This window comes from Sciurus carolinensis, chromosome 7 (assembly GCF_902686445.1).
Source record: "Sciurus carolinensis chromosome 7, mSciCar1.2, whole genome shotgun sequence".
Taxonomy (NCBI): Eukaryota; Metazoa; Chordata; class Mammalia; order Rodentia; family Sciuridae; genus Sciurus; species Sciurus carolinensis.
The window spans coordinates 137482997-137510001 of record NC_062219.1 but is presented as its reverse complement, the minus strand read 5'-3'; the positions used below and the strand labels follow the sequence as shown (position 1 = coordinate 137510001).

General features: G+C 47.3%; 1 protein-coding gene across 1 annotated transcript; it reads left to right on the top strand.

Moving 5' to 3' along the window:
* Nucleotides 1-876: 876 nt before the first annotated feature.
* Nucleotides 877-9814, top strand: Nrn1 (neuritin 1). The gene is made up of 3 exons (XM_047557113.1): nucleotides 877-1164; nucleotides 5294-5438; nucleotides 8621-9814. Exons 1-3 carry the CDS (start codon nucleotides 1110-1112, stop codon nucleotides 8847-8849), a joined length of 429 nt encoding a protein of 142 aa, XP_047413069.1. The 5' UTR covers nucleotides 877-1109; the 3' UTR covers nucleotides 8850-9814.
* The last annotated feature ends 17191 nt before the right edge of the window (nucleotides 9815-27005 follow it).

Sequence of the window (27005 nt, the reverse complement as noted above, 5' to 3'; positions counted from 1 at the left end):
GAAATTTCCTAAAGCGCTTAGAGTTTGTAAATCACTAGTATCTGAAAACTGTCAGCAGAGGCTCTTTTCCTGGTGCCCTGCCCCCTCAAAAAGAGGTGTCCGCTGTGTCTTGTTAAGTGGCCTTTTGCCCGCGAGGGCCTCGTGAGTGATGAAAACCACAGAGGGCACGCTGTGTATACTTCAGGGGGTCCCACGTGTGCGGCCCAAACCCCTGGGGCCTGGGCGTGCAGTGTGTGCAGGCGCCTGTGTGTGCCTGTGTGCTCGCGCCGGGCCCGAGCTGTGTGCTCACGCACTCCAAGCTGCGCCCAGAGCTCAGCTGCTGGGTTGAAGAAAAGGAGGGTAGGCAAGTGCGGGGGGCAGGGGGCCGATTGGGGGCTTTTGAATTAATAGAATTGGCTTAGCCACTTTTCCCTCTCTGGCTTGAGCGCCTTTAAACCTCGCTGCATCGTAGGAAGGCGGCTGGATTCGCCGTTGTACTGATGCAGGAGGGGGAGCAGGTTGAAACAATCGAGTGGGCGCGCCAGGACTCCCCAGCTCCAGGCGGGGAGGGGAGAGGGAGCCCCCATTCTGCGCAGGGAGGGGGCGGGGTTGGGGGGCCCAGCAACCAGGAGAAGGCGGGGGCGGCCGCTGGGTTGGAGAAGTGGTCACCCCCGGGAGACAAGATTTCGTTCGGATCGCACATTAATTGGAGATATCTGATTAATTTCAGCTTCTGATGACTATAAATGGCGATTCTCTACCAAGGTGTCTATATTAAAAAAAAAAAAATCGTTCCGTGTCATCCCCCACGTCAGGCCTGCTCGTGGGCGTGAGGCTGTACTTCCTCCGCCCCCTCCTAATGGAGTGAACCATTCCCAGCTCTTCCCCCCTCTCTCTCTCTTTCTCTCTCTCTCCTCTCTCTCTCTCTCTCTCTCAGCCTCTCTCTCTCTCTCTCTCTTTCGGTCTCTTCCTCGCTCCCTCGCTTTCTCTCCTCCCTCTACCTTCCCAGTGCATAAAGTCTCCGTCGCTCCCGGAACTTGTTGGCAATGCCTATTTTTCAGCTTTCCCCCGCGTTCTCTAAACTAACTATTTAAAGGTCTGCGGTCGCAAATGGTTTGACTAAACGTAGGATGGGACTTAAGTTGAACGGCAGATATATTTCACTGATCCTCGCGGTGCAAATAGGTAAGTGGCCGCCCGGACCGGCTCTCGGCAGGCGGCCGGAGACAACCAGCCCCGGCCAGAGGGGCGGACGTGGACTGACTGGCCCCGCGGTCGCTCCGGGGTGCCGAGAAACCTGCAAACCCCCGAGGGGGTGGCTTTGACTCCCGAGGACTTGGGTGTCCCGGTTTGGTTTTCCTAAAGAAAGAGACTCCAAACGTTCTCCAGGAAAATTGTGCGGCCGGTGGTTTTCCAGAGGAGGTCCCCCCCACTCCACGTTTTCCCCCCAAGCGCCCATCCATTTTTGCTTCCCTCTCTGGGGTTAGAACAGGTTCGGTGCGCTCTGGGGCAATGCATTGGCCCCTGCCATACTGCAGGATACTATTTTGAAGGGTCGAAAGGTGAATTCAGAAACAAGATGGCTAGCCAGATAGAACTGGAAAGTTTATGTGCAGAAAGCGAAGATATTCCAGGGCTCCGCTCAAACTGCTGCATTTAGAACTTTGTCATTCTCCCGCCCCCCTCCCCCCATATCCTAGCTGCAGCATTTACACCGGGCACCGCAGACCCGGTTGAGAGGCAAATCGAGAACGACCAGGAACTCCAGACCACATATTTTATTATGCTTACCATTGAGGAGGGTAAAGTGAGCCAAATATACGTAAATATACTTTTTGAGACAACATACAGCTATCTGTATTATGTATATAGGAAATGGTTAAGAAATGTTTGCAATATGTAACGTCGGATGTTTGTTATTTTTGTTTGGGGTTGATTGTGGACGGATTTATTGAGTCACCATTTTATGTTAAGGAATGTTGAGTTGACAGTTACACTGTCATGGGGCTTTTTAAAGTTTACATTTTTTCCATCCAGAATGCAGAAAACATTATGGGAGGAGGCATTAGAAAAATTCTTTTCTCTGATGCAGTCAGAACATTAATTAACCTGGCCTAAAAGTGAAAGTGAAGCAGGTTATTAATAGAATGGACAAGAGAAAAAATAGAAACTCTTTAAACGGGTTTTCTGGAGATGGAGGGAATTGTTACCCTCTATCATTTCAGTCTATAGCTTTCTTTGCAGACAAATCCTTGCAGTATTTTGTGGGGTGGGGGGGCTGTTTTAGGGAATTGGTTTCTTTCGGGCAAGAGAGAGAATACATAACAATTTTTCTTTATGAGAAATGTGGAGGACACAGGATTTGGGGTTCTCTAGACCTTAAAATGGATTCTTTGCAGTGGAGTTGTATGCACTTGACATGATTTTGGGGATCTGGTTGTTTTGTTTTGTTTTTGTTCCCAAAACATTATAGGAATTTGTGTGTGTGTGTGTGTGTGTGTGTGTGCAGGATGTTGCTGTTTTCCTTTAATTCTAAGGAATGACTTAATGCTGCCAATCCGGTTGATTTTGACATTAGTTCAAAGAACTGCAATAAATAAAGAACATTTCTAATGGCAGCAAATCCCTTAAATGTTGCAAATAAGTGCATGTGATATTTTGCAATTAGCCTGTGAATTTTTAGAGACCAGTAGAGGCAATAGTTTTTGAGACAGGGGTTTTAGTTGGAAAAGGTTTGTGCAGTTTTCTCGGTGGGAAATAACCTTACTTTGAGGGTTAAAAAAAAAAAAGAGGTTGTGCGAGAGGGATGCGTTTTGAACACATTACCTTCAGCCTGAAAATGATCGTTTGTTGGCTGTGGAGTTGAAATTGAACGTATGTCTGCCCTTTCCTGCACCAGAGCCTCGGTCTTTATTAATTCATGCCTGGGAGCTGTCCCAAATCACTGACATTTGGCAAGAAAAGTGGGGGTTGGGGAGGGGCGGGGAAGTGGAGAGAGTGGTGAACGAATGAAGATGCGGTGGGAGGAAGTTTGGAATGAATGAGAGGTCGAACGAATGAATGAACGAATGGAAACCGCACAAGAGAGGGACACAAGGGAGGACAGAGAAGGAACCGGAGTCGCCTGCCCGAACTTGCAGAAACCCACTTCAGAAAGGACAGCAAGGGGCGCTTGGACTGCGACCTGCCGGGTCGCGTGCGCCTGCAAAATCTGTCCCGCGCACAGGCTCTGGCCTCTCGGTGCAGGCTAGAGCCCAAGTCAGAGTTGCAAAATTCAGAAATTTTCACGACTTCTTATTTTACACACGCACACACTCACACATGCGCGGTTTGCAGGGTCTTCTGTAGCAGCGCCCAGAAAGATAACGTGACAGGAACGCTTCCCGCCCCCAGCGAGCCACACTTCCCTTTTTAAAAATTGTCAGTGCTGTCTTAGGGGCCTCTTTTTCGACACCGAATTTTGGGGGTGGAGGTAAGGGGTGAGGAGAGACCTGGGACAGAGGGGAGGGTGCTCCGTATTTTGTTTCTTCGCTGCAACGCTGTAGCATGTAGAGGATGATGCATAGGTTTTGTTTCCCTTTGAGCTCTATTATGACAAATATTCATTTATTCATGCGATACTGTCAGTGTTCCATTTGCTATTGTTGTAGACGCAAGGGTATTTTATTTTTTGTGTAAGAGAAACCTGGAGATTTAGAAGGTTTACGTATCTGCCCCAGCTGAGGTCGAAGTTAACCCGGGTCCCTTCCTAGCGTTTCCCGTTCCGGATTACAAAACCCAAGACCCGCCTCGCTCTTCCTGCAGCAATTTGTCCCCCGTGCGCTCTCGGAGGTTGCTGCGGGTTGGGTCACCTTCCCCCTGGTCTGCGTCTGGCCTGGCATTCGGGGACAAGAGGCTGTGTGGGGAGTGGGTGCGCGGGGGTGAGGTGTGCGGTCCTCCCGGGACACATTCACACACGGGCGTCAGCGAGCAGGACGCTGCGGAGGAGGCTTGCGCCCCGAATCCTGGGAGCTAGAGGCCGATTCCAGTTTTAAGATTCACCCTATATTCCTCTCCTCGCCCCAACCGCACAGGTTTGGGCTTCTCTCGAGCCTTCCGGGCGCCCCAAGTGCTTTCGGCTGCTAGGTATCGAGCCTCTAGCTGGTTTCGCTGGCTTGGGGTGGAAAGAAATGGCCATCGCAGCGCCCTGGGCCCTGGAGCCTGTTTCTGGTCCGGAGCCTCGGGGTTTGGTCGATTTGAGGCCAGGATCAAGGAACTCTGTGCCGCCCGGGATTTCTCCTCCTTCTCTTTCTCCGGCCGCCCCAGCTTCCATCCCATTCCCTGACCCTCTGACGCAACCTGGAGCCAGAGGCCCTGAGTCCCAGGCGGCTGCGAGCTTGTCTGGGACCTGGAAAGGAAAGGTCTAATTGCGCTGCTGTCGGGAGTAGTGGCGGGCCTTTCCCGGGATGCTAAGGGTGTGTGCGGAGGTGAGTGGCCGACAGAGGCGGCGGAAGGAAGCAGGGAACCCGAGATAGTGTAGGTGACCTGGGGCCACCCGCGCAGATGCATCCGTCACCTGGCCTGGCTTCTGGCCCTGACGCCGGGACAAATCATTCCCGCTGGGTCTAGGGAAGCCTAAACTGCCCTTTCCTGCGGGGCGGAAGCGAGTGCATCCAAGGGTCTCTCGCGGAACAGATTCCACAGTAGGCATCGGTTTTATAATGAAACCATCCATTTCTGTGACCGCTAGTGGCTTCAAGAGACTTTATTCATTCTTTCGTTCTGAGCACCCACCGAGGACCGGGCGCTTGAGGGCTATTGGCGGGAGATGGCCCTGGTTCAGCTGCTTGACCCCACGTCCGGCGGCCTCCCCAGGCAATCTTGGACCCTGCACCCTGTTGTCCAGACCCCTCTGTCTCCTCAGAAATGGAAGATTACACTGCGAGAGACGTGACATGGCTCGCTGGGGGAGTGTTGGGAGACGAAGGAGGGAGTGAGGAGAAAGAGAAATAAAAGAGATGAGGGAGGTGAGAAAAGGGGGGCGATAGAAACAGAAAAAGATACAGAGCACGATTCGGGAGGGAGCTGGAAGGAATGGACTTTCCTCCCTCCCACTCAACCCACACCCGTTCACACACAATTTGCACTAGAGGCGTGTTGGGTGTATATCGGTCATCCTCAGGGGCACCCTTTGACACTGGTGTCCCCAAGGCTGGGCAATGTGAGAGAAAGCTCCATTGGTCAAGGCAAGAAGAAGTCCGGGACGCGCAGGAGGGCCTTGGGGCGTCAGGGGAGGGTCATGGCGCTGCTGACCAGTGTCCCCTCCTCCCCGCAGCGTACCTGGTGCAGGCCGTGAGAGCAGCGGGCAAGTGCGATGCGGTCTTTAAGGGCTTTTCGGACTGTTTGCTCAAACTGGGCGACAGCATGGCCAACTACCCGCAGGGCTTGGACGACAAGACGAACATCAAGACCGTTTGCACGTAAGTGTCCTCTCTGGCCCGCTGGGTTTCTCTTCTGGGGGCGCTGCTGAGGTCAGAGAGTGCCGCGCCTCCCCGCCTGCGCTCAGCGTTCAGTGCCAGAGCAAATCTGCGCACTCTCGCCTTCTGGCTTTCACCCGCAGGCCAAGCCCTCTGGTCCTGAGGCCCAGACCTCTGGTTTGGAACCTATGTTGTCTGAGGAAACTCCATAGCCTAGGGTGGACTACACAGAAAGATCCCCCACCAGCGACCTGATCCCAGCCCCGCTGGGACCTCACAGGCTCACACTGAGGTGTCCACCCAATGCACCTGAGAGAAGGCCTGGGCCAGGGAGCCCTGCTACCAGTTCCTCATTCCGCAGAATCTCTGCTTTGAGGCAAACCTTAATTATTACCTCTCTCGTGGATGAGTGACCTGCTGGGTACTCCGAGCAGGGTTTGAGGACCATTCGGGGGTAATTCCAGATTTACCTAGGCAAGAATCACTACCTGTTCTATTCACTTCCAGTGATATATGGCCCCTTCAAAACACACCAAGAAAATGAAGGCTCGGGCAAGGGGGCAGGGGCTTCCAGTTTCTGGGAGAAAGGCTGAAATAATTCTTTATTGTGTGGCAATGACTGCCCAAGAGGAGCGTGTCAGGGGTGTCTGGTGACTGCACTGAGTTTGTAGCCCATTCCTAGGCTTGGGGTAGCCATCCTCCTTGCTTTTCCCACCCATTCCCCTATGTGCATGATCTCCCCAGATTGTGGCAGCTGCAGTTCACAGGCCCAAAGAGGAGAAAGACTTCATGACCAGGCAGAAGTCGTGTTTCCTCAGAGATTAGCTAGAAAGCCTGTTCCCACTAGCAAATGAGGAAAATATCACAGCCCTATTGCAATGGACCTGGGGAATTTTAACTGCTGCAGACCTTAGAAATTTCCCCATCCTCTGCAAAAGACACTGCCTTTTATTTTTCAAAAGCAGCTGCATTCTGCCACCCCTACAATGACCCTTCCAATAAAGTCAAAGTAAGCAGTGTCCCTTATTCCCAGAAGTTGTAATGACCATTTTCCAGGCTTTTTTTCTTTTTATACTGTGAAGTCCTTCTTCTTTCCCTAACTGGGAGGAGGTGGTTATTTCAATTACAACTGAATGAGGGTCAATCATGCTACATACTTCCCTGAATACCCTATTACCCACCCAGGAGCCACAGCAGCTAAGTGGCTGGGACCTTCTCATGAGAGAAGGAGCCAAGGCATTTAACTCCAAATGTCTGGTTAAAAGTAAGAATGTATTTCCTAAGGCATGACAAGGTTACATATAAAGGAATTCCCAAAGCCTCTGTCATTTTCTGGAACTTTCAAGCTATTTAAATATTTTAGCAGGACCTTGGTCCTGGAATACCTGGAAGTGAGGAGGTGCTTCCCTGAGGCTGCAGGCCATACTTGAGCTCAGTCTTCATTCACCTGGTGGTGCTAATTGCTCAATAACAGGATGAAGTGCACCTCTCCCAGCGCCCAAGGGAATGTCTTTTCTCTAGCTCATCCCTCTTCTAGGAGGGCCCTATCCCCATCTGGGGTACATAAAGAAAGCAGTAATTTAGAAATCCTTTGGGAGGTGCAATCACACAGGAGCTCTGCAGGAGAGCTGTCCTGGGCTTCTTGGCGTCTCTAAATCTTGGTATTTATTACAATCCTGAAAGTCCTACGCCCCGTCCCCCTCTAGTCCTCATAAATTAGAGACTCACTCTGGGGTTATGAGAAAACAATCTGAACTCCAGGCAACCCAACAAACATTTATAACTTCTCTATTAACCAGAATGGGGTGGGAGTGCAAATAAAGATGAATCAAACACGGGGCCTGCCTTCAACATGCTTACAGTCCAGGCGAGCAGCAGAGAGAGAGAGCGGTACACATAAGCAAACTGCGTGGAGGGCTGCTGCTGTTTACCTGACTCCCAGGGCCAGGGCGAAGTGGGAGCCAGGCTGGAGTTACAGAGACGCACAGATCGACCCAGCTCCGAAAGGAGACAGCGCCCCAGGAATCGATCACGGCTTGGGATTATATTTAGTTTCGGGATCTATTTTGGGTTTTCAGAAGAAAGGGGGACAAAAAAAAAAAAAAAAAAGAAAGAAAAGAAAAGGACAGGTTGGATGAAGGTTGTGGGGGCGGGGCTAGGAGCTCTGCCCAGCCTGCGAGGAGGAAGTGCCTGTTAAAAGCGCTGCTGCGAGAAATGACCGGAAGGGGAGGACGGAGAGCTGGGTCCTAGAAGGCTGGCAACGGTGGGCATCGTTACACCCCGAAGGCGATGGGGAGAGGACCTCTGGGGTCTAACCCCACTGGAAAGACTGGGAAGGAGGGAAGAGGAAGCACCTAGCGCGTAGGCCTGGGGCTCTGGGGGTTGCCAAAGCGGGAGAAGGCCAAGGAACAGGCGCCAGGGGCTCAGACTCTGACACTCACCGACCTGGGCAGGGTAGAGGCAGGCAGGAGTCTCTGGATGGAATCTGAGCCGCGGGACTGTGGAGGGCACGGCGGGAGGGCCTCGGAGGACAGAAGCAAATGGAGAGGCGGAGAAAAAGGAAGTGGGGAACGGAAGAGAAGAAAACGGAGGGAAGGGAAAACAGAAGAAAGGGAAAATGAGGAGAATCGGGAAACAAAAGGACGAGGTGGGGGTGGGAGTAGGAGCGATGGAGGGCGAAGGCGAGAGTACCGCAGCGAGGAGGAGGGAGACAGAAGGGGCGAGGGGGAGGAGAATGTGAGAAGCCAAGAGGGGAGGGCCCGCCACGGAGCAAGTAACCCATCTTGCAAGCTAAGAGGCATTAATGGGCGGCAGCTTGCAAGGCTTAGCACTGTTTTCCTAGCTTTCCCCGAGGAGGACGAGCAATCTGTTTGCGAAGGCCGAGGTGCCAGCTCGTTGCAGCGGGTGCAACCCGGCTGCCGAGTCCGCCCCTGGCACGCTAGAGGGGAAACCACCTAGGTGAAGGGGCGGCCGATCCCCTTTGACAGCGCCTCTGGGGTGGGCCAAGGTCCGACGAGTCCCGACCTTGCGCAGCCCTAGAGCCTGGGCGGTGGAGAGCAGGTAGGGAAGGGGCGCCCTGGCAGGTTTGCAAGGCCGTGACGAGGGAGTCTCAGGCGCGCAGGTCCAGGGTCCTTCCCGCGCCCAAAGTGATCCTGCTTCTTCTGTTTTGTTCTGTTCCTCGCCAGATACTGGGAGGATTTCCACAGCTGCACGGTCACAGCCCTTACGGATTGCCAGGAAGGGGCGAAAGATATGTGGGATAAACTGAGAAAAGAATCCAAAAACCTCAACATCCAAGGCAGCTTATTCGAACTCTGCGGCAGCGGCAACGGGGCGGCGGGGCCCCTGCTCCCGGCGCTCCCCGTACTCCTGGTGTCTCTCTCGGCAGCTTTAGCGACCTGGCTTTCCTTCTAAGCGCGGGGCCAGCTCCCCCCCGCGCGCCCACCCACACTCACTCCATGCTCCCGGAAATCAAGAGGAAGATCCATTCGTTCTTTGGGGACGTTGTGATTCTCTGTGATGCTGAAAACACTCATATAGGATTGTGGGAAATCCTGATTCTCTTTTTGATTTCGTTTGAATCCTTGTGTTTTATTTGCCAAATGTTACCAATCAGTGAGCGAGCAAGCACAGCCAAAATCGGACCTCAGCTTTAGTCCGTCTTCACACAAAAATAAGAAAACGGCAACTCACCCCCATTTTTTTTTAATTTTTTAATTTTTTGGCAAAAGAATCTCAGGAACGGCCCTGGGCCACCTACTATATTAATCATGTTAATCACATGAAAAATGATGGGCTCCTCCTAATAGGAAAGCGAGGAGAGGAGAAGGCCAGGGGAATGAATTCAAGAGAGATGTCCACGTGGGAAGCATATGGTGAATAATTCACGCTCAGTCTTTCTTCCACAGTATCTTGTTTTGATCATTTCCACTGCACATTTCTCCTCAAGAAAGCAAAAGGACAAATTATTGGCTTTAGGTTTTATGGAAAGGAGGGAGAGAGGAAAGGGTTGTGGCAACTTTGGCATAATGGTAAATAAAGGCTGTCAGAAGCAACGCTGCTAAGGCCACTGAGGGGTTAGCTTTACCTGCTGTTGTTGATGCATCTTTCAAGTCCACTGCCTTTATTTTCCCTCCTCTCTCTTGTTTTAGCTGTTACACATACAGTAATACCTGAATATCCAGTGGTATAGATCACAAGGGGGGGAAGTTAAATGTTAATCTAAAATATAGTTAAAAAAAAAGATTTTGACATAAAAGAGCCTTGATTTTAAAAAAGAGAGAGATGTAATTTAAAAAAGTTTATTATAAATTAAATTCAGCAAAAAAAGATTTGCTACAAAGTATAGAGAAGTATAAAAATAAAAGTTATTGTTTGAAATGGGGGTGTGGTTTTGTTTCCTACTTGAAGCCTGTTTCCTCCACCAAGTTCTCTGGGTACCTCAAGGGACATACAACACCAGGTGATGGATCCACGTGTTCACAAAGTCAATGGATAACCCGAAGTCTTCGAGCAGATGTTCCTCACCTAGGACACCTTGCCCCGTCCCCAGCATTCCTCATTCTTGAAGGGGAAAAGGGAAATTGTTTTAAAATCAATTCATTCAAAAGCAGAGGCCCCTTCCGGGTGAGGACTGGAGACGCAGGGCTTGCACCTCAGCTGAAAAGGCACACGCAGACGCAGTGCCAAGTGGTCAGCCCGCTGCCCCCACCTCAGGTGGGTCTGGGCCCTAACCACGATTCTTCCAGGCCGGTCCCTAACCACGATTCGCCTCTTCCTCTGCGGTGGCCAGAGGCAGTTCGCAAAGGAACCGCCATTAAGGGTTCTAGTAGAAGGGCAGAGAGACTGTTCCCAGGCAGGGATCAGGTGAATCCTTTCATAATTAATAAGACAGCTCAGCTGAAATGGCGAGGAGACGGGGCCCTATTGATCTGACAGCCGAGCTGCTTCCACTTTTCCTATTTATAGGCCCCGCATGGCTTTGCGAAGAAGTAAACATTCCAGAGTAAACACGAGCGGAGGAGACCCAGGTCTGGGGTCCGCCCGCGTACTGTAGGTTGCGGGAGGGAGAACTGCACGTAGGTCTCCGGGTTCAATGAAATCGAAATCTGATTTCTTAGTGAAAGAAGAGGGGGGATGGAGCCGCGGGGGCCCCCCAGGGAACGTGAAGGGAAGGGAGGAGGATGAAGGGAGACCTTGGCGGCTGCAGCAGGTTCCCGCTCCGTGGAGCCCGCAGCCCGCTGCAGGGTGGGTGAGCCTGGGCTCTGAAATGTAATGTGTAAACAATCGCTAGTGTAACAGTTCATAAATCAAACCCAGTGGGTCGCAGCCCAATCTGCATTCCCCCCACGATTGAATTCCAGCAACACATGCGTCCCTGCGCCCCGAGCGCTGGAAGCTGCACGGATTCTTAATGGCAGCATATATTACGGTCTCCAATTCACGCACACGCCGAGCGGGGCCACTCCCGGGAATAGTTCCACCCGCTGCCCCTCTGCCAGCTCCCTCCTGGGTGGGTTCCCTGCTCTCAGGCAAAACCAGAGAAGATCCTCCGTGCTGCCTGCGTGGGGCAGTCACCCAGCCCCAAAAGCTCCTTGTTTTGGAAAACAGTTGGGTTTTGTTTGTTTCGTTTCAATGGTTATTTTCGGTCTGCGTATAAATAGAATGATACTAACCTGAGTTCAACTCTGGAATTCAAATTAAGTTGTCTGAGCCCGTTTTAAATACGAATCTATTTAGCGAGGGGGAGGGGAACAAGGAGAAAGAGGGAAGGTCTTCTCCATCATTTTTGGCCATTAGTGCGCCGCGTCCAATAGTTTTCTTTTCCTTACAAATGGGGTATCTTTTCTCTGCAAACCGATATTTTTTCCTCTGTGCGCAACCTGTGCGCACAGCTGAGCCCCCTGATTGCTGGAATAAAACGGTTTGGGGGGGGGCGGGGAGTGAGACCCGGGTGAGCCAGGAAGGCGCCCATCCTTTCGCAGAAAGCTTCCCACCTAGAAATCAATTTCCTAGAAGATCTAGGAGAAAGCCAGACTGACGGAGGGGACAGAAGGGGGGGGGGGGCGGGGAATGCGAGCGAGGGCTCCTTCTCTCTCCCAATAATGTTCTTCTCCAGGAGCACCGGGCTCCTACTACAGTTCCAACAGCTTCCCAGGCTGGACGCCCTAGAAGAAGAGCATCCCAACGCCTAGTTCTTCCACGCCCCCACTCCACCCTTCCCAGGTCGCTGAGGACTCTCGAAAGCTTAGTGCTCGGTTTGGGGCTGCCTTGCTCTGTCCAAGGCCCAAGCTCACGTACGCTTGCAGAGAACCCCAGGAATGCCCGGCGAGTCTCAGAAGCGCAAGCTTCCGTGTCTGGTTCGTTAGAGAACGTTCCTTCTCGCGGTGATTGTTGAGATTATTATCGCTCCGTCTTCGACTATAATTTGCTGTTTAATCATGATGACATCTCCATATGTTAGTTGATGTTATTGTTTTTAAGCAGCAACATGGTAAGCTCTGTGGCTAGTTCTGGGAGGTGATACTAACCAGGGCGGATTATGTCTCTTCGCCGAGGGGGGCTGGGGGATGGCCACTCAGTCCAGAGGACGTCCTCACACCTACCTCTGCCATAGGAGCCCCCTCTCCAGAGCCCTGCACCGCCCTGGGCTCTCCGCTTGGCGCACGCGCTCTGGCTTCCAGCTCTTGAGGAGCTGTTAGGACTGGGGAAGGACCTCTTTTACTGAAGTTAGAGTGTAGTGTCCGACGATCTTAGTTGTGAGAATATCAGAGAGGTCAGTTCCGGAGCCCCAGCTTCAGCATAGGCACCGCAGAGACTCTGGCAGGGTGGGTAGAGAATGAGAGGAGTGAGATTGGCTAGAGAAAGAGAAGGCCGCAGGCGGGCGTGGAAAACGGGAGACCCGGAAGTAGAGTTAGCTGAGGAGGGAGCCCAAGGCGATCAAGAGAAACACAGGAGATGATAGAGACACTTAAAGTTGGAAAGAATAGAGCCCAGTTGTGGAGGAGAAATAAGGGACTTACTTTCATTCAGGACTTTCAGCGAAGCAATTGAGCTCAAGCTTAAAGACCTCCCCACACACATTTCCTTTCTGCAGCTAGAAGCCCCCAGGGGCAGGGCCACAGGGGACTGGGATGTGGTGCCTTTGTACAGGGTGAGCCAGCAGGAGCACCCAGCAGGAGCATCAGCATGAAGCCTGCTGCCCCAGGACATCCCATGATCCAGGCAGAAATGGATCCAGGACTTTCCCTTCAGGAAATTTGCCCAAGAAAGAAACAGAGTCCTTTCTGTAAGGGTCTTGGCTTAAGGGTTCTCTCAGTCCTCCTGGCTCCCTGCTGGTCTTTGGTGCTCCATAGGGGTCTGCTTTCTGGAGCAGTCTACCACCTTAGCCCATGGACCCCAGGGAAGGACTGCTGCCCCTCTTTTCCCTCCTCCAGAACACCTACCGAGGGAAATCAAAGTCTTGATCTTCATCTCTCCACCTCAGCCCTGGAAACAAAGTGGTGGAGGGAGGTGGAAGGGAGAAGTGAGCACCAGGCCAGCTTGTATGGGCTCAGAAAAGACCCTGAATTTACCCCTCTCCCTCCACCCACAGTCTCTGCAACTCCCGAGGCCTGGAGGCCCAGGAACTTGGTAATGCTGTAGCTGTGTCACACATACCTGCACACCTTCCCCAAAGAGAACAGCACACGGAAGCCCTCCAGGGTCCCTTTCCGAAGGTCAAGGCCTGGGTAGCTTCAGACCCAAACCCAATGGCTCGAATGAGGAAAGCTGGCCGGACCCTGCCCTGCACTGCCAGGTCAGACTCCCACCACCCACTGAAGAGAGGGCTCTTTCTCCCCTCTTACACACCATCCACCCCAGCCTGGTGTGGATTGGGGGGAGAATGTAGCATTCGGTTCAGATTTGTGCCCTGGAAGGATGCCACCTTTTGTGTGGCTTCCCAAAGCCAAAAGGCAGGCTCTATCCCGCTTTGTGACCTTCTCCCACGGTGTATTGGACAAGGACCGCCCCCAGATTGCTCCATCCCAATGAGCTCCTCGTCTACATTCCTGACATTTACCTCCCCAACCGGAGTCCCTGGGTTCCTGAGTTCTCCCAGCAGGGATTCCTCCTGTAGCTCTGCCAGAGCTTCTCTCACCCACCCCCTTTACTCCACTGTTCCTATTAGTTTCATCTCCCTACATTTAACATAAAAAATAAGTTTTTATAACCATCAAAGCAATTCAAAGATACATGAGCGGGGTTGGAGGGATTGACCCTCTTTCCACTAACAGATATTAGTAGGTGGATGTGTATTCATCGACACCTCTTCCCAGATGTGTGTAAACATATATTGACATATACCTATGGGAGGTGGGAATTTTTTTCCATTGGGATATGTATTTCTTTATGGCCAAAATTATTCAACATCAATAGCTAAGCATACCATCTTCTTTTAAATAGATACACAATATTTCCTAGAATGTCATAATTAAATCTTCCACCTATAGATAGGCATATATGTTTTGCAAGTTATTTGTTGTTTCTCCCCTTTTTGTACTCTACATATATTTTGTGATAAATATTCCTGTTCAAACATTATTCTGTTCCACTCTACTAGTTTTTTTTTTAATTTCTTCAATAGAATAGATATTCCCAAAGTTAAAATGCTAGACAGAACATATATATGTGTGCTTTAATTTGAAAAGATGTTGAATGACTTTCCAAAAGGAGGTAGTGTCTGTTTCTCTGTGTCCTCATCAACATTGCATGTTGACAATTTTGTTTGTTTTTATCAACCCAGCAGGTAACTTTGCCACTTTCTGGAAGGCCAGCCTTTCCTGATACTTCCATTGGATTCTATGGATCCCTTTGGGACCCTGATGGCCATCAGAGTATCCTGCTGCACATGCAGAGATGGTCTGGCTAGACTTTGAGTCCTTTTCCCTAGGCAGTGGCTAGGGCCCCACAATTGGTGACTTTTATTCAAAGGCAGGAGCGGTTCCTCCTGGAAAGCCCGACTCTCCATCACTAATCCAACATTGATAACGTGGCCTTCACAAGAGCGAAGGCTGGCAGGGGGCGGGCTCTGCTGAAGCCTGCCGGCATGCCAGCTCCATGGGTCCATGCTAAGGCTGCAATCCCCTGGCCTGTCTGCAGTGGAGAGCAGCCTTGGAAGGAGGCAGTACAGGAAAAGAAAACAGCAGCCTAGAGCAACTGAATATTCAGCCTAGACAGCTGAATCTTTCCCTCAACCAGTAAGAATACGAGGCTTCTACAGGTGAGATCCAAACAGGGTGAGCAATCCCGAATGAACCATTTGCGGGGGATCCAACGCACAGAGATCCCAGATCACACTCTCCCTCCTCTCCCTTTCCACCCCAATTACCCTTCCCAACAAAAAGTAATAATAATTTTGCTTCCACTGAACGCTTACAACATGCTAGGCATTTTGCTGACACTCTGTGAACACCATCCCCTTGTCTTGGCAACCTCTGTAAGAGGATTGTGCTATCCCCATTTTGCAGATGAGAAACTGAATTTTAGAGAAAGGATAGTAACTTGCCCAAGATCAGCAGGAGGCAAGAGAGGGAGATGAAATTGGAGCACAAATCTGTTTCAGGAATCTGTTCTGAGATATCACTTCGCTTTGCTTGTGCTGCTACTATTTGGAGCCCAAAGAAAACTAACACAAGTAAAAAGACAACAACCATAAAGAAATTTAAATCCTGTGATAGGCCAAATAACAGCCTTGCAAAGATGTTCATGTCCTAGTTAATCCCTGGGCACTGTGTATATTAGTTGTATGGCAAAAGAGAATTAAGGTTGCAGAAGGAATTAGGCTGCTTATCAGCTGGGTATAACATAGGGATATTATCCTGGATTATTCCTGGGAGCCAAGAATTACAGTGGCTCTTTTTTAAAATTATTTATTTATTTTTAAATTTCAGAGTGGTTCTTAAAAGTGAAAAACAGGCACAGGAGGTCAGAGTAACCTGATGACAACCCAGTATTGTTAGCTTTGAGTTTGGAGGAAAGTAGATATAAGTCAAGGAATCTGAGTAGCCTCCAGAGACTGGAAAGGAGTCTTCAGAGAAGAATATGGCCGAGTGCTTTTTAGTCCAGTGAAACCGATGGTCGGATTTCTGACCTCTCGAACAAACTGTAAGATAATAAAGTATTATGCAAACCACCATGTTGGTGATCATCTGTGTCATCTGTGAATAGAAAAGTAACACAAATCCCAACTTGCACTGTACCAGCTTAGTAGAGGGAGGCAATACAATAAACAGAGAAGGGCATTTCTCAGAGTCCTCCTTTGTCCATGTGTGTGTTTGGGCAAGGTAGCAGCTTAATTTCAGCTGGAGGGATGGGGAGGGTGGTGTGTGCAGGAGAAAGAGGACATTCTGGGATAAATTTCTAAGGACAAAAAAAAAATCTCCTTATTGTGTCACAAGGTGTTGATGTAGGACCTTTTTCATTCCGTGGTCTCCTTTCCCTCCAGTACTTTAATAGACATTCTGGTAAGTTCTTTGGTTCTATAACTGTTACGGGCTTGCCCAGATATGAAAAGTTCATCACTGCAGTGATAGATGGCTTGATGATACATTCATGAAATACATCACCAGGTAGTTATTCTCTTGATAAATCACAGTGACTAATGTTAGCTACACACCTTATCACCTGGACAAATCATGCTGGATTGATTTCAATGGTAGTGGCATTTCCAACAGTACAGTACCCAGAGCACAGAAGGATGTGGGTCCTACCTCTGTGGAATATCTGAAATGAATCATTTGCTATGGATGTCATGAGAAGGGGGAAGTGCAGTAAAGATCAAATCCAGGTGGAGCGCAAGGCACTACTGCCTTCCACATCAAAACTCCTGACAATAGTCCAAACCCAGTAAAGAGAAGAAGGGGAAAGGACCCCTTTGTCCATCCTGGGTTAATCATGCCACAGATGGTTTTGTTTACATTAACATGCCACTGGGCGAGTCTCTTCCCGATTAAGTGCCAGGCAGGGGTAATTAACTCTAGCCATGTCACTGACCCAGATGCCACAGATTCGTCACCTGAGCCTGCCACAGTCTTTCCATTTCCTTGGAACTGTCAGTAAACTTTGGCAAGTGACTGTGAAAAATGGCTCTGGGACCCTCTCAGTCCTCTGGTCACCCTGTCTGACTGTTGCCTGAAGCGCAGTGAATTGTGATCTCCCTTAAGCAGAGAGAGAAATCCCAAGCAAAGTGGTTCGTTTAATTTCAGTCAAACACAAATTCTTCAAAACAGGCAACTTTGAAGAGGACAAAGCGCATCAGAGCACCTGAGAAGTACGTCCATCAAACCCAGCCTGGAACTGGGATGAGTGGGTCTGTGTGCCAGCCCCACCTCCCCGAACGTCGTATCTACTGAGTAAACTGTGCACCGCTTCTACCTTTTACACAGAAGCCTTTGGGCAGTGTGTATGGTCCCGAGAGACCATTCTTATCCTTTGATTTTTGCACTATTTTCTGCTCTTTTAAACAGAATGGGGGTCAAATTACATTTCTGCAATTGCTTTGTTTATAGCATTTGTCAAATGTTTTTTTCCCTTTTTCTGAGTAGCCTTTAGACACTTTTACAGATAGCAGAGAAATATGGCTCGGTGTTTTAGTCAGCTATTTCACTGCTGTGACTAAAAGATCCGACCAGAACAATTTTAGAGGAGGAAAAGCTTATTTGAGGGCTCAGAGTTTCAGAGGTCTTAGCCCATAGAAAGCCAGCTCCCTTCCTCAGGGATCCGAGGTGAGGCTGAACATCATGGTGGCAGAGTATGGCGGAGGGAAGCAGAGAGAGAGATCTCCACTTGCCAGATACAAATATATATCCTAAAACCACACCCCGCATTCCCACCTCCTCCAGCCACACCTACTACTTCAGTTACCACTGTTAATCCCTATCAGAAAGTAATCACTGATTGGACTAAGACTCTAACAACCCAATCATTTCTCCTCTCAACCTTCTTGCATTGCCTTACATGTGAGATTTGGGAGGATACCTCACATCCAAAGTATAACAATCAGTCTCTGCTCAAATCTTTATTTTCAAGAGTGGATGTAAATTCAAGTCCAAAATGTACTTGTGGATACCTTCTTACCTAGATTTACCTAAGTATATATTCTCTAATTCATGTATTTTCTAGTACATGTAGAGATAGTCACAGACCCATGGGCACATTCACATGCACACATGTACCCTTACCACCTTGACCTCATGCCCTCTGGGTCTTGGATCTTGCCTTTTATGTTCTCAGTTGTTTTTACCATTTTTTGTTTCATGCTCCACATGCTCCTTCCCTCAGCTTACAAATATACTTAAGTCTCCTCTCTTGCACCTGAAAGAAAACTCTCTACCTTGTCTGTGTTAGTCCGCTTTCCATCTCTTTGACAAAATACCTGAGATAAACAATTTAAAAAGAGGAAAGGTTTATTTTGATTGACAGTTTCAGAGGTTTCAGTCCATACACTCAGCCCCATCACTTTGGGCCTGTGGCAGCACAGTATATCATGGTGGGAGCTTGTGACAGAAGAGGTCTATTCACCTCACAGTGGCTAGGAAATGAAAAAGAGATGAAGGGGCAGGTTCCCAATATCCTTTCAAGGGCACACTGCCAAGAACCTAACTTCCTCCTACTAGGCCTGACCTACCAAAAGTTCCACTGCCTTCCATTAGCATCACAGTCTGGCTACTAAGCCATATATGAGCCTTTGGAGGACATTTAATATGCAAACCATAATGATGTCAATCTTATTCTGTGCTCATCCATTTTTCTGTTATGCTCCCCAAATGGTGCCCAATCCAAGGCAGATAGATACTCTGTAAATATAGGAAGAATAGGCGCTGGGACACAGCTCAGTGGGAAGGCATGTGCTTAGCATGTACAAGGCCCTCAGTTTAATCCACAGCAACAAAATAAAATGTGCATGTGTGTATGTGTGTATGCACTCTTCATATATATGTGTGTGTGTATTTAGATGTGAAGAATACATGAATGAAAGTGTTAGAATGTGCAAGCACATATGTGATAGGGATTAGAAACATTCTTTATTCAATAAACATCTCTTAGCGACACAGTGCTAAGCATTGTGGGATATTCCAAGATTCAAGAAAGATAGTCCCTGACTTCAGTAAGCTTATAGTGTGTGTGTGTGTGTGTGTGTGTGTGTGTGTGTAAGATATTGAAGAATATATATGAACATATGAAGAAAAATACAGATATGAAGAATGCATGAATGAAGTTTTCTCCTTCCCTTCTTAGCCCATTTCTTTTTAATTTTTTTTTTTTTTTTTTTTTTTTTTTTGTGGTACTGGGGATCAAAGCCAGGGCCTTGTGCTTGCATGCAAGCACTCTACCAACTGAGCTATCTCCCCAGCCCTTAGTTCATTTCTATTGCTAATAACACAATATCATAGACTGGGTGAATTATACAGATAAGAGGTTTATTTTGGCTCAAGGTTCTTGTCCAAGTTTGAGGGACTGTATCTTGTAATGGTCTTGATGACAGAATACTAAGGGTGTACAGATCATCACAAGGAAAGAGACAGGGATGGTGTGAGACCTAACCACACTGGCCTCTGTAGAAGACTCACCCTTGGGATAAGCCCATTAATACATGAGTCCATTATTCTGAGTAGATTAATCCATTCATGAGGGTAGAGCACTAATCGCCCCTTGAAAGTCCCACCTCTTAAAGCCGCCTGACAGGGATAGTCTCAACATTAGTTTCAGAAGAGACAAACCTTCCTTCACAGGCTCCCCTTGTACCCTCCAGAGTCAGAGCCTTCCCTCCCAACTGTGCTCTCATTGGTCTTCTCCTTGTTCCCCATTTGTGTTTGGCCCTTTAAAAACTATTTTCGAAGTGTTTCCAAGAGTCCACACTCACTGTGGAGAAATTAGAAACTACAGGCCACCCAAAATGGAAAGTTGAAAGGCTCCCTGCTTGATCCTAACTGCCTTGTTCTCCTACCTCACCTGCCAGACCTTCCTCTGCCTTGGACGTCCAGAGTTTATTCAGTCCCAATGCCTTCGTGTTCCTGATTTGCTCTGCTTCTCCTCAAAAATCTTTGCCTGGAAGATTCCTTCTTGTCATTTAGTTTCAACTTCAACATCACCTCTTCAGAGATACCTCCTCTGACCTTTCATTGTACAGTGACAACCCACCTTCCCCCAGATCCCCCCCAGGGAAAGGCACTCTCACATTACCTAGTTGTGTTCCATTTACAGCATGTAACATTGGCACAATTTTTTTTTAAAAAAAGATCACTGTTTAACATTGTTGTGTTCTCTAGGTTTTGATGCCTTGGGCAGAGTGGTTGCCCCGGCCTTGTAGAACAGGCACTTTTTATGTGGTTCTTTGACTTCTGAAATACCTGCTCTCTCTCTGGGTCTTTCCCCTGCTCCTTGTCCTGAATTTGCACCTATGAAATTTAACATCCAGGTTCTCTCTCTACCACTCAGCTCATACCTTGGTCTCTCTTGGATTTAACAGTAGACGGTCATGGGAAATTCATTCCTAGACCCTCAGTGGATGTCTGAAACCACAAATAGTAGCGAAATCTATACATACTATATTCCTGTACATATATATCAGTGATAAATTCAAGGACTTTCACCTTTTCACTTAAAGGAAGTACTTTACTATTTTCTTTGGTATATTCAAATTTCCAGCGTCACAACTCTTGCACTTTGGGGCCATTTATAAGTAAAATCAGTGTTACTTGAACACAACTACTATGATACACAAGTGACCTGAGAACCAAAATGACTAGTAAGTGACTAATGGGAGGGTAGCATATATAGTGTGGATACACTCAGTGGAGGGATGCTTTATGTCCCAGATATAATGGAGCAGGGTGGCAAGAGACTTCATCATGCTACTGAGAATGGCATGCAATTTAAAACTGAAGAATTATTTATTTCTGGAATTTTCCATTTAATATTTTTGAATTGGGGCTAACCCACATGTAACTGAGACCATGGAAAGCAAAACTGAGGACAAGGAGAGACTATGTCCACTAAGTAGCAAGTGCTGGGTCCCTCCAGAGGATTCAGTGTGTCCTGCTCCTGACCTACACAGGCAGGAGTACATACATCTACACAGGTGTGGCAGGTCTGGGGGAAGCTGGTGCTAGCGGCAAAGGTGGGATCTGATCGCCACAAGGGTCTGCTGACTGCACCCCAGCCACAGTCAACACCCCTCAGAAACTGATGTCCCATTACGGTAGAATGACCAGATACTCAACATGGGCCCAAAGCCCCTGCCTAGCTATCATCTGCACAAATACAGACAATTGTCAAGGATAAGGTGATATTTACATATTAATATTCACACATGGGAAACCCTACCATCTTAGAAAGAACTAAGATGGTTATTTTTGAACAAGTTTCATTCCAATGAGCGATCTTATTTCTGTTGTAATATGCTGTAATATGTATTCTGTTGTAATATGTTGTAGTTTGATAATGTATGTATCAAAATACCACTTTTCTAATAAAAATCAAACCCTGGCTCTTCGGAGTTGGAAATAGAGAATATACACATGAGGGAGATACCCATTCCCTACCTCCCCCAATCTTCTGTTGCAAGAGATTCACCATATTTCAAAAGACAATCCGGGTGAGGGTCTCTGGGAATTGTTTATACCACTGCTAGGGTGGCCTCAAGGGGGCGCTGTTATCTCCTTGTGATTCCCTGGCTCCCTGGGACCTTGATTCTGGCTGCACACCTCCCAATCTCTTGGGAGAATGTTTTGATTTTTTCCAACACAAGTCAGCCTGGCCTGAGCACTATTCAGTCTACTGAATCCAAAGGTCAAGTGAAGGACATTAGAAAATGTAGTTTGGAAAATTCCACAGATGACTCTGGGCCAGAGCCAGTGTTGATCCTCACTAAAATGTGGATGTAACAACCCACGAATGTATCCATTAATCCCTCATTAAACAGCATGGACAAGACAAGAACATTTTTAAAAGATGTTACTAAAGAGCTGGGGTGAGGAAACTGAATATAGAGAGTAACACCCAAATAGACGAGCCAGGTTACAACTTTCTTCTCTAAGGTTCCTGACAGCACCGGTTGGGAAGGTATAGTTACCTAGAAAGAAACTCAGTTAATGTAAAAATACAAGAGAAGTTTCCATAGCCAGGTAAGTTTGGGACATGCTACTTACTTGCTCCCAGTATTTTTCTTTTTTCTTTTTTTATTAGTTCATATTAGTTATACATGACCTTAGGATTCATTCTGAAATAATTATAAATTCATGGAATATAATTTGCTCTAATTCAATCCCCAGTACTTCCCTTTTCCCTCTTCCTCTTCCCTCCCACTTCCCCTTCTACTCTACTGATCTTTATTGCATTCATTTACAGTTTTTCTTAAATTATTATCTTGTTGATATACATGATGGTGAGATTCACTATAGTGCAGACATATGTTTACAAAATTAGTTCAGATTCATTCCACTGTCTTTCCCTTATCCTATCCTTCCTCCCACCCCCTCAATTCCTTTCTTCTCCTTCACTGATCTTTTTAGTGGAATTTCACCCCCTCCTATTTCTTTTCACTCTCCCCCAATGCCTGCACCGCCCCTCTCACCGCCTTATTTTGAACTTTGCTCCTAGTCTTGACAGACACCATTACATTGCATTTTGAGATCTTCTACGGGAAAAACCTCATTGAGATCCATTTAACCCATAGTTTTCTGCATATATATCACTGCAGAAAATCTACAATCAAAGACATTCTAAATAAGTTCTAGGTATTTCCAAAGTCCCCTGTCTAGGCTCTGCCTGGGATCTCTCTCCCTATCCACGTGGTCCTTCTAGCATTCTTGTTAGCTAAGGAGACCCCCCCACACACACTCTTCCGACAAAAGCTCATTCATCCTAGTCTGGGGGTGTTGCTTAGTGGTACAGTGCTAACCTAGTACACATTAGGCACTGGTTCAACCCCTAGTCCTGCAAAAAATGTAGTGTACCCCTAAACACAGGGCAGATTCACAGGTAGCAGACCAGAATTTGATACAATTGGCCCACTGTGTCTGCAAGTTTTACGTCCTTAGATTCAAAGAACAAAAATCACACCTGTACTGAACATATATAGACTTCTTTTTCCTATCATTTTCCTCTAAACAATACAGTATAACAACTACAGACATGGCATTTGTGCTGCATTAGATATTACATAATCTAGAGATGATTTAAATTCTACAGGAAGAAGCGCAAGCAAATGCTATGCCATTTTATAGAAGTGATATAAGCTTTGGTATCTACAGGGGGCTGAACCAAACCCTGTAGATATTGAAGGACAACTGTTCAAAAAAACTCAAGAGATAGACACAGTACAGTAGAAAAGGGGTCTTTATTGTGAGAGAAGAAATCATTACAACTAATCGTCCATCCAGAAGAGCAGAAAGTAAGTCGATACAAACCCAAAGTCGCCTTCCTCATGGTCTGCGGTGGGGCTCATGAATTTGTGGTTGCGCTAGTAAATACAGCTGCAGGTTCTGTTTGGAACGTGACTGAGGGTAGGCTGGATTTTTTGAAAACATGGAGAAAAAGGCAAACGTTGTCTACAACAGTCCCTCCAGTTTCCACCTTCTCACATCTAAGGGGCCCACTGGCCGTGGTAGGGATTCAGCTCCCCTGAGCTCTTTTCCTGCCCCCTCCCTCTAGAGAGCTGTGGAGAGGAGAAAAATAAAGTCCCTGATGCAGGACTGAGCTCAGAAAAGGACAAAGTAAGAATAGGGAGGAAAACGTTCTCCGAGACGACTGGGTAAGGACACCGGAGAGAGAGGGAACATGTTTCCTGGGCTCTGGTTGGAATTTGGAGCGCTTTTCCCCGTAGACCAGTGTTTCTCAACCAGGGGTAATTTTTCCCCCAGGAGATGTTTGCTAATGTCTACAGATGTTTTTGATCAATACCCCTGGGGAAGGGACACTGCCAAACATCCTGCTGTGCACAGAATGACCCCAAACAATGATCTGTCCTAAAATGTCAAGGTTGAGAAACTTTGCCATAGACCTAACGCATTTGGTGATTTGGCTTAACAACTCAGCTACAGTGACTGAAATAGGTTCTGAAGGTTGACTTTAAAATCTTGCTATCTGTCTTCATGAGATAATGTGTTTTAAGCTGTACTTGATCAAATATCAGCAATTCCATGGCTCACACATAGTAGGTGTGCACACCACCTAGCTCCCTTCCTTCACAGCACTAATCATAAAGTGGCATAACCTTTAAAGTTTGTCTTTAATGAACAACTACGTGCCTCAATTAGGTTGTAAGCTCCTAGAACAACTAGAGTGGACTCAATAGAAATGTGTTAGTGGATTCACACAGTTGACCTGTTGTTTGTTTTAGTCAGCTTTTTGCTGCTGTGACTAAAAGACCTGACCAGAACAATTTCAGGGGAGGAAAAGTTTGTTTAGGGGCTCACAGTTGCAGGGGTCTCAGTCCATAGACAGCGGACTCCGTTCCTTGGAGCTCGAGGTGAGGCTGAGCATCATGGCAGAAGTGTGGCAGAGGGAAGCAGGTCACATGATGATCAGACAGCAGAGAGACTAAGGTCAGCTCACCAAATATATACCCCAAAGGTCCGCCCCCAGAGACCCACCTCCTCCAGCCACACCCTACCCGCCTCCATTTACCACTCAGTTAATCCCATCAGGGAATTAATTCGCTGATTGGGTTAAGGATCTCATAACCCAATCATTTCTCTTCTAAACCTTCAATGTCTCACACATGAACCTCGCATTCAAGCCATAACATTGTTCTTATATGCAGAGGCCATCTACATCTCCAGCACTGCACCCAGACCTCTGCAAAGAGAACTCACTCACTGACAGATCACCACACACATCCATCAACGAGATCCAATGAATAAACAAATGAAGGAGCAAACAAACAACTTTGTGTTCTATTGTGAAGTGAACAAACACGGGTGCCACACGTAGAGGATGTTTTAATGAGGTAAATATAAAGGCTATTGTTTTCTCTCTGCACTCCAAGTTTTTCTCTCTAGAATTTTCTCCCATGGAGTTGGGTGAAGAGTCAGTCATCCACATCTGTGGGTTCCACATCTGCAGTTTAAGTCAAGCTCAAAAAATATTGTAAGCATCAAAAACTTTACGTCTATACTGAACGTGTATAAACTTTTTATCCTGTCATTATTCCCTTAAAATATAGGCTTACAGTGATATAGCATGCACATTGTATTAAGTATTGTAAGTCGTCTAAGATGATTTAAAGTGTACAGGAAGGTGTGGGTGCAAACGCATACATATCTGTGCACACACCATGCCATTTTATAGGAGGAGCTTGAAAGCTCTGGTTTTGACATCTGCAGAGGGTTCTGGAACCCTCCATGGTCACTAAATGCTCTGAATTCAAATCAAGGAAGTGACACCACCTCTCCTCCCAAACCACTTTCTACCAAGTCTTTTTTTTTTTTTTTTTTTTTCTTTTTTTTTTTTTTTGCAGTGCTGGGGATTGAACTCAGGGCCTTGTGCTTGCAAGGCAAGCACTCTACCAACTGAGCTATCTCCTCAGCCCCCAAACCACTTTCTAAAAATGTTTTAAACCTCAACATCGAAGGAGGACTACCTCAGAGGTGCGAGCTGGTAATACGGGGACTCTGATGATCCGGATGGCTTAGAGGAGGGAATAGGGGCCTTTGTTACACAGTTCTTTCTTTCCTACTCTTGTCTTTGGATAGCATGTTGATTTTTAAGAGCTATTAGACTTTATAATCATCCTTTCTAGAGTAATTTATCAGTGTCAACCATTCCTACCATCCCAAATTCCTCTCCCATGGGCAGTAATAGTAATTTAGCCCTTTTTGTTTTCTCTGTGATAAGCCTTTGCATGATCAGCAAGTCTCTAATTAGGGATTAGAGTCACCTTGAAAGAAGGAGCCAACAACTTCTGGTTAGGACACTAAACCCAAGAGAGAAACCAATTTTGCAAATTGTCCCCATCCGTTTCTTTCCCCTGAGCCAGGATCCAGTGCAGAATCATGCATTGCACATCCCTGTCATTTCTCCCTCCCCATTGAGCCATACCTCCAACTCCATTGTCATGTCTCTTTGGTCCCCTTTAATCTCAAATAGCTGATAGGATGATCTTTGAAGCAGGTATGAGTTAAGCAATACTTGTCCTCTCCAGGAACATTCAGTCTGTTAATTAAAAAGCTTTTTAAAATTGTGTTAGTATATAAAATTAAGTTTGCATAAGAATCATTACTAATACACTATTTTACTCCATACACCCACTGATGATGGAATTTCAATATGTGAAATACATAAGGAGATTTTTCACCCCAAGTTACACCTAGAAGCCTAACCTATATTTGAAAGAGACTGTTCAGATTTGGCAGTGTAACTAGATGGTGTCTTATCCATGTTACTTGCTGTTATGCAGATTACATGAGATAACATAGGTACTCACATGATTATTGATTACACATAAGGACAGGTATGTCAGCAATGACCCTGAGATAGGCATTCAATTACTTTACCTTCTAAAGGCCTAGACTAAAACCAAACAGCAGATTTGGGGTAAGACTGAGATTGTAGCCAATTTTTTTTTTTTTACCTCTGTCATGTGTCAATCACAGGTACGTTTACTGTGAAACTCAGGAAATTAAGACTGGAACCTTACCTCAGTGCTGGCTTGGAGGCACCTAGAAATGTGTTTGTGTGGTACAAGCATACTTCCTGTTCTCGGCTCCATGTTTTAATCCACCTTTGTTCAAAAGATGCTGCAATGCCCACCTTTATGCAGGTAGAATGGGCAGCCCCTGCCTCCACCCCACCAAAAATCCCTTTCTACCTCAGGGATTCCATAAGAAATGAGGGATGCCTCAGAGAAACCCACTCAGTGCTCACCCATGTACATTCTGGAAGTGCTAGAAACTCAACTCTACAAGGATCAGTTGACCAACCGAAGGTGACACAGTGGTCAGTAAATGCTCCCCTCTTCCCTGGGTGGACAATTCTGAGACGCATTCTACGCAATTTTTCCCAAAAGGTCCTGGAAGCATTGAGGCGTCAGAAATAACACTGGAAATTTATTTCTTATAGTTTTGGAGACTGGAAATCCAAGATCAGAATGGCAGCATGGTTGAGTTCTGGTGAGGGCCCAGTTCCTGATGTACAGACAACTATCTTCTTACTGGGTCCTCACATGATGGAGGAGAAGGCAAGAGAGGTGTTTGGTTTGTTTTGGTTTGGTTTGGTTTGATACCAGGGATTGAACTCAGGGGTGCTTAACCGCTGAGCCACATCACCTTTTTTAAAAAATAAAACTTTTAATGCACTAAGTTGCTTAGGGTCTTGTGAAGTGCTGAGGCTGGTCTTGAACTTGCAATCCTCCTGCCTCAACCTCTCAGGGCCCTTTTTCATAAGGGCACTAATCCTTTCATTAGGGCTTCACTGATCACCTCCCACAGAGGCCCTACTCCTAAGAGGTTAGTTCAAAATTTGAATCTTGGTGAAACACAAGCATCTAGTCCATAAGAAAGACCGACGTAAGAGCTCACCCTCGCAATG

Bases quoted from the DNA above. Each gene is read 5' to 3' on its own strand.
- Nrn1 (XM_047557113.1), top strand. From the start codon at position 1,110: ATGGGACTTAAGTTGAACGGCAGATATATTTCACTGATCCTCGCGGTG. The intron at 1,165-5,293 runs GTAAGTGGCCGC...TCCTCCCCGCAG, and splicing joins GATCCTCGCGGTGCAAATAG to CGTACCTGGTGCAGGCCGTG. The intron at 5,439-8,620 runs GTAAGTGTCCTC...GTTCCTCGCCAG, and splicing joins AACATCAAGACCGTTTGCAC to ATACTGGGAGGATTTCCACA.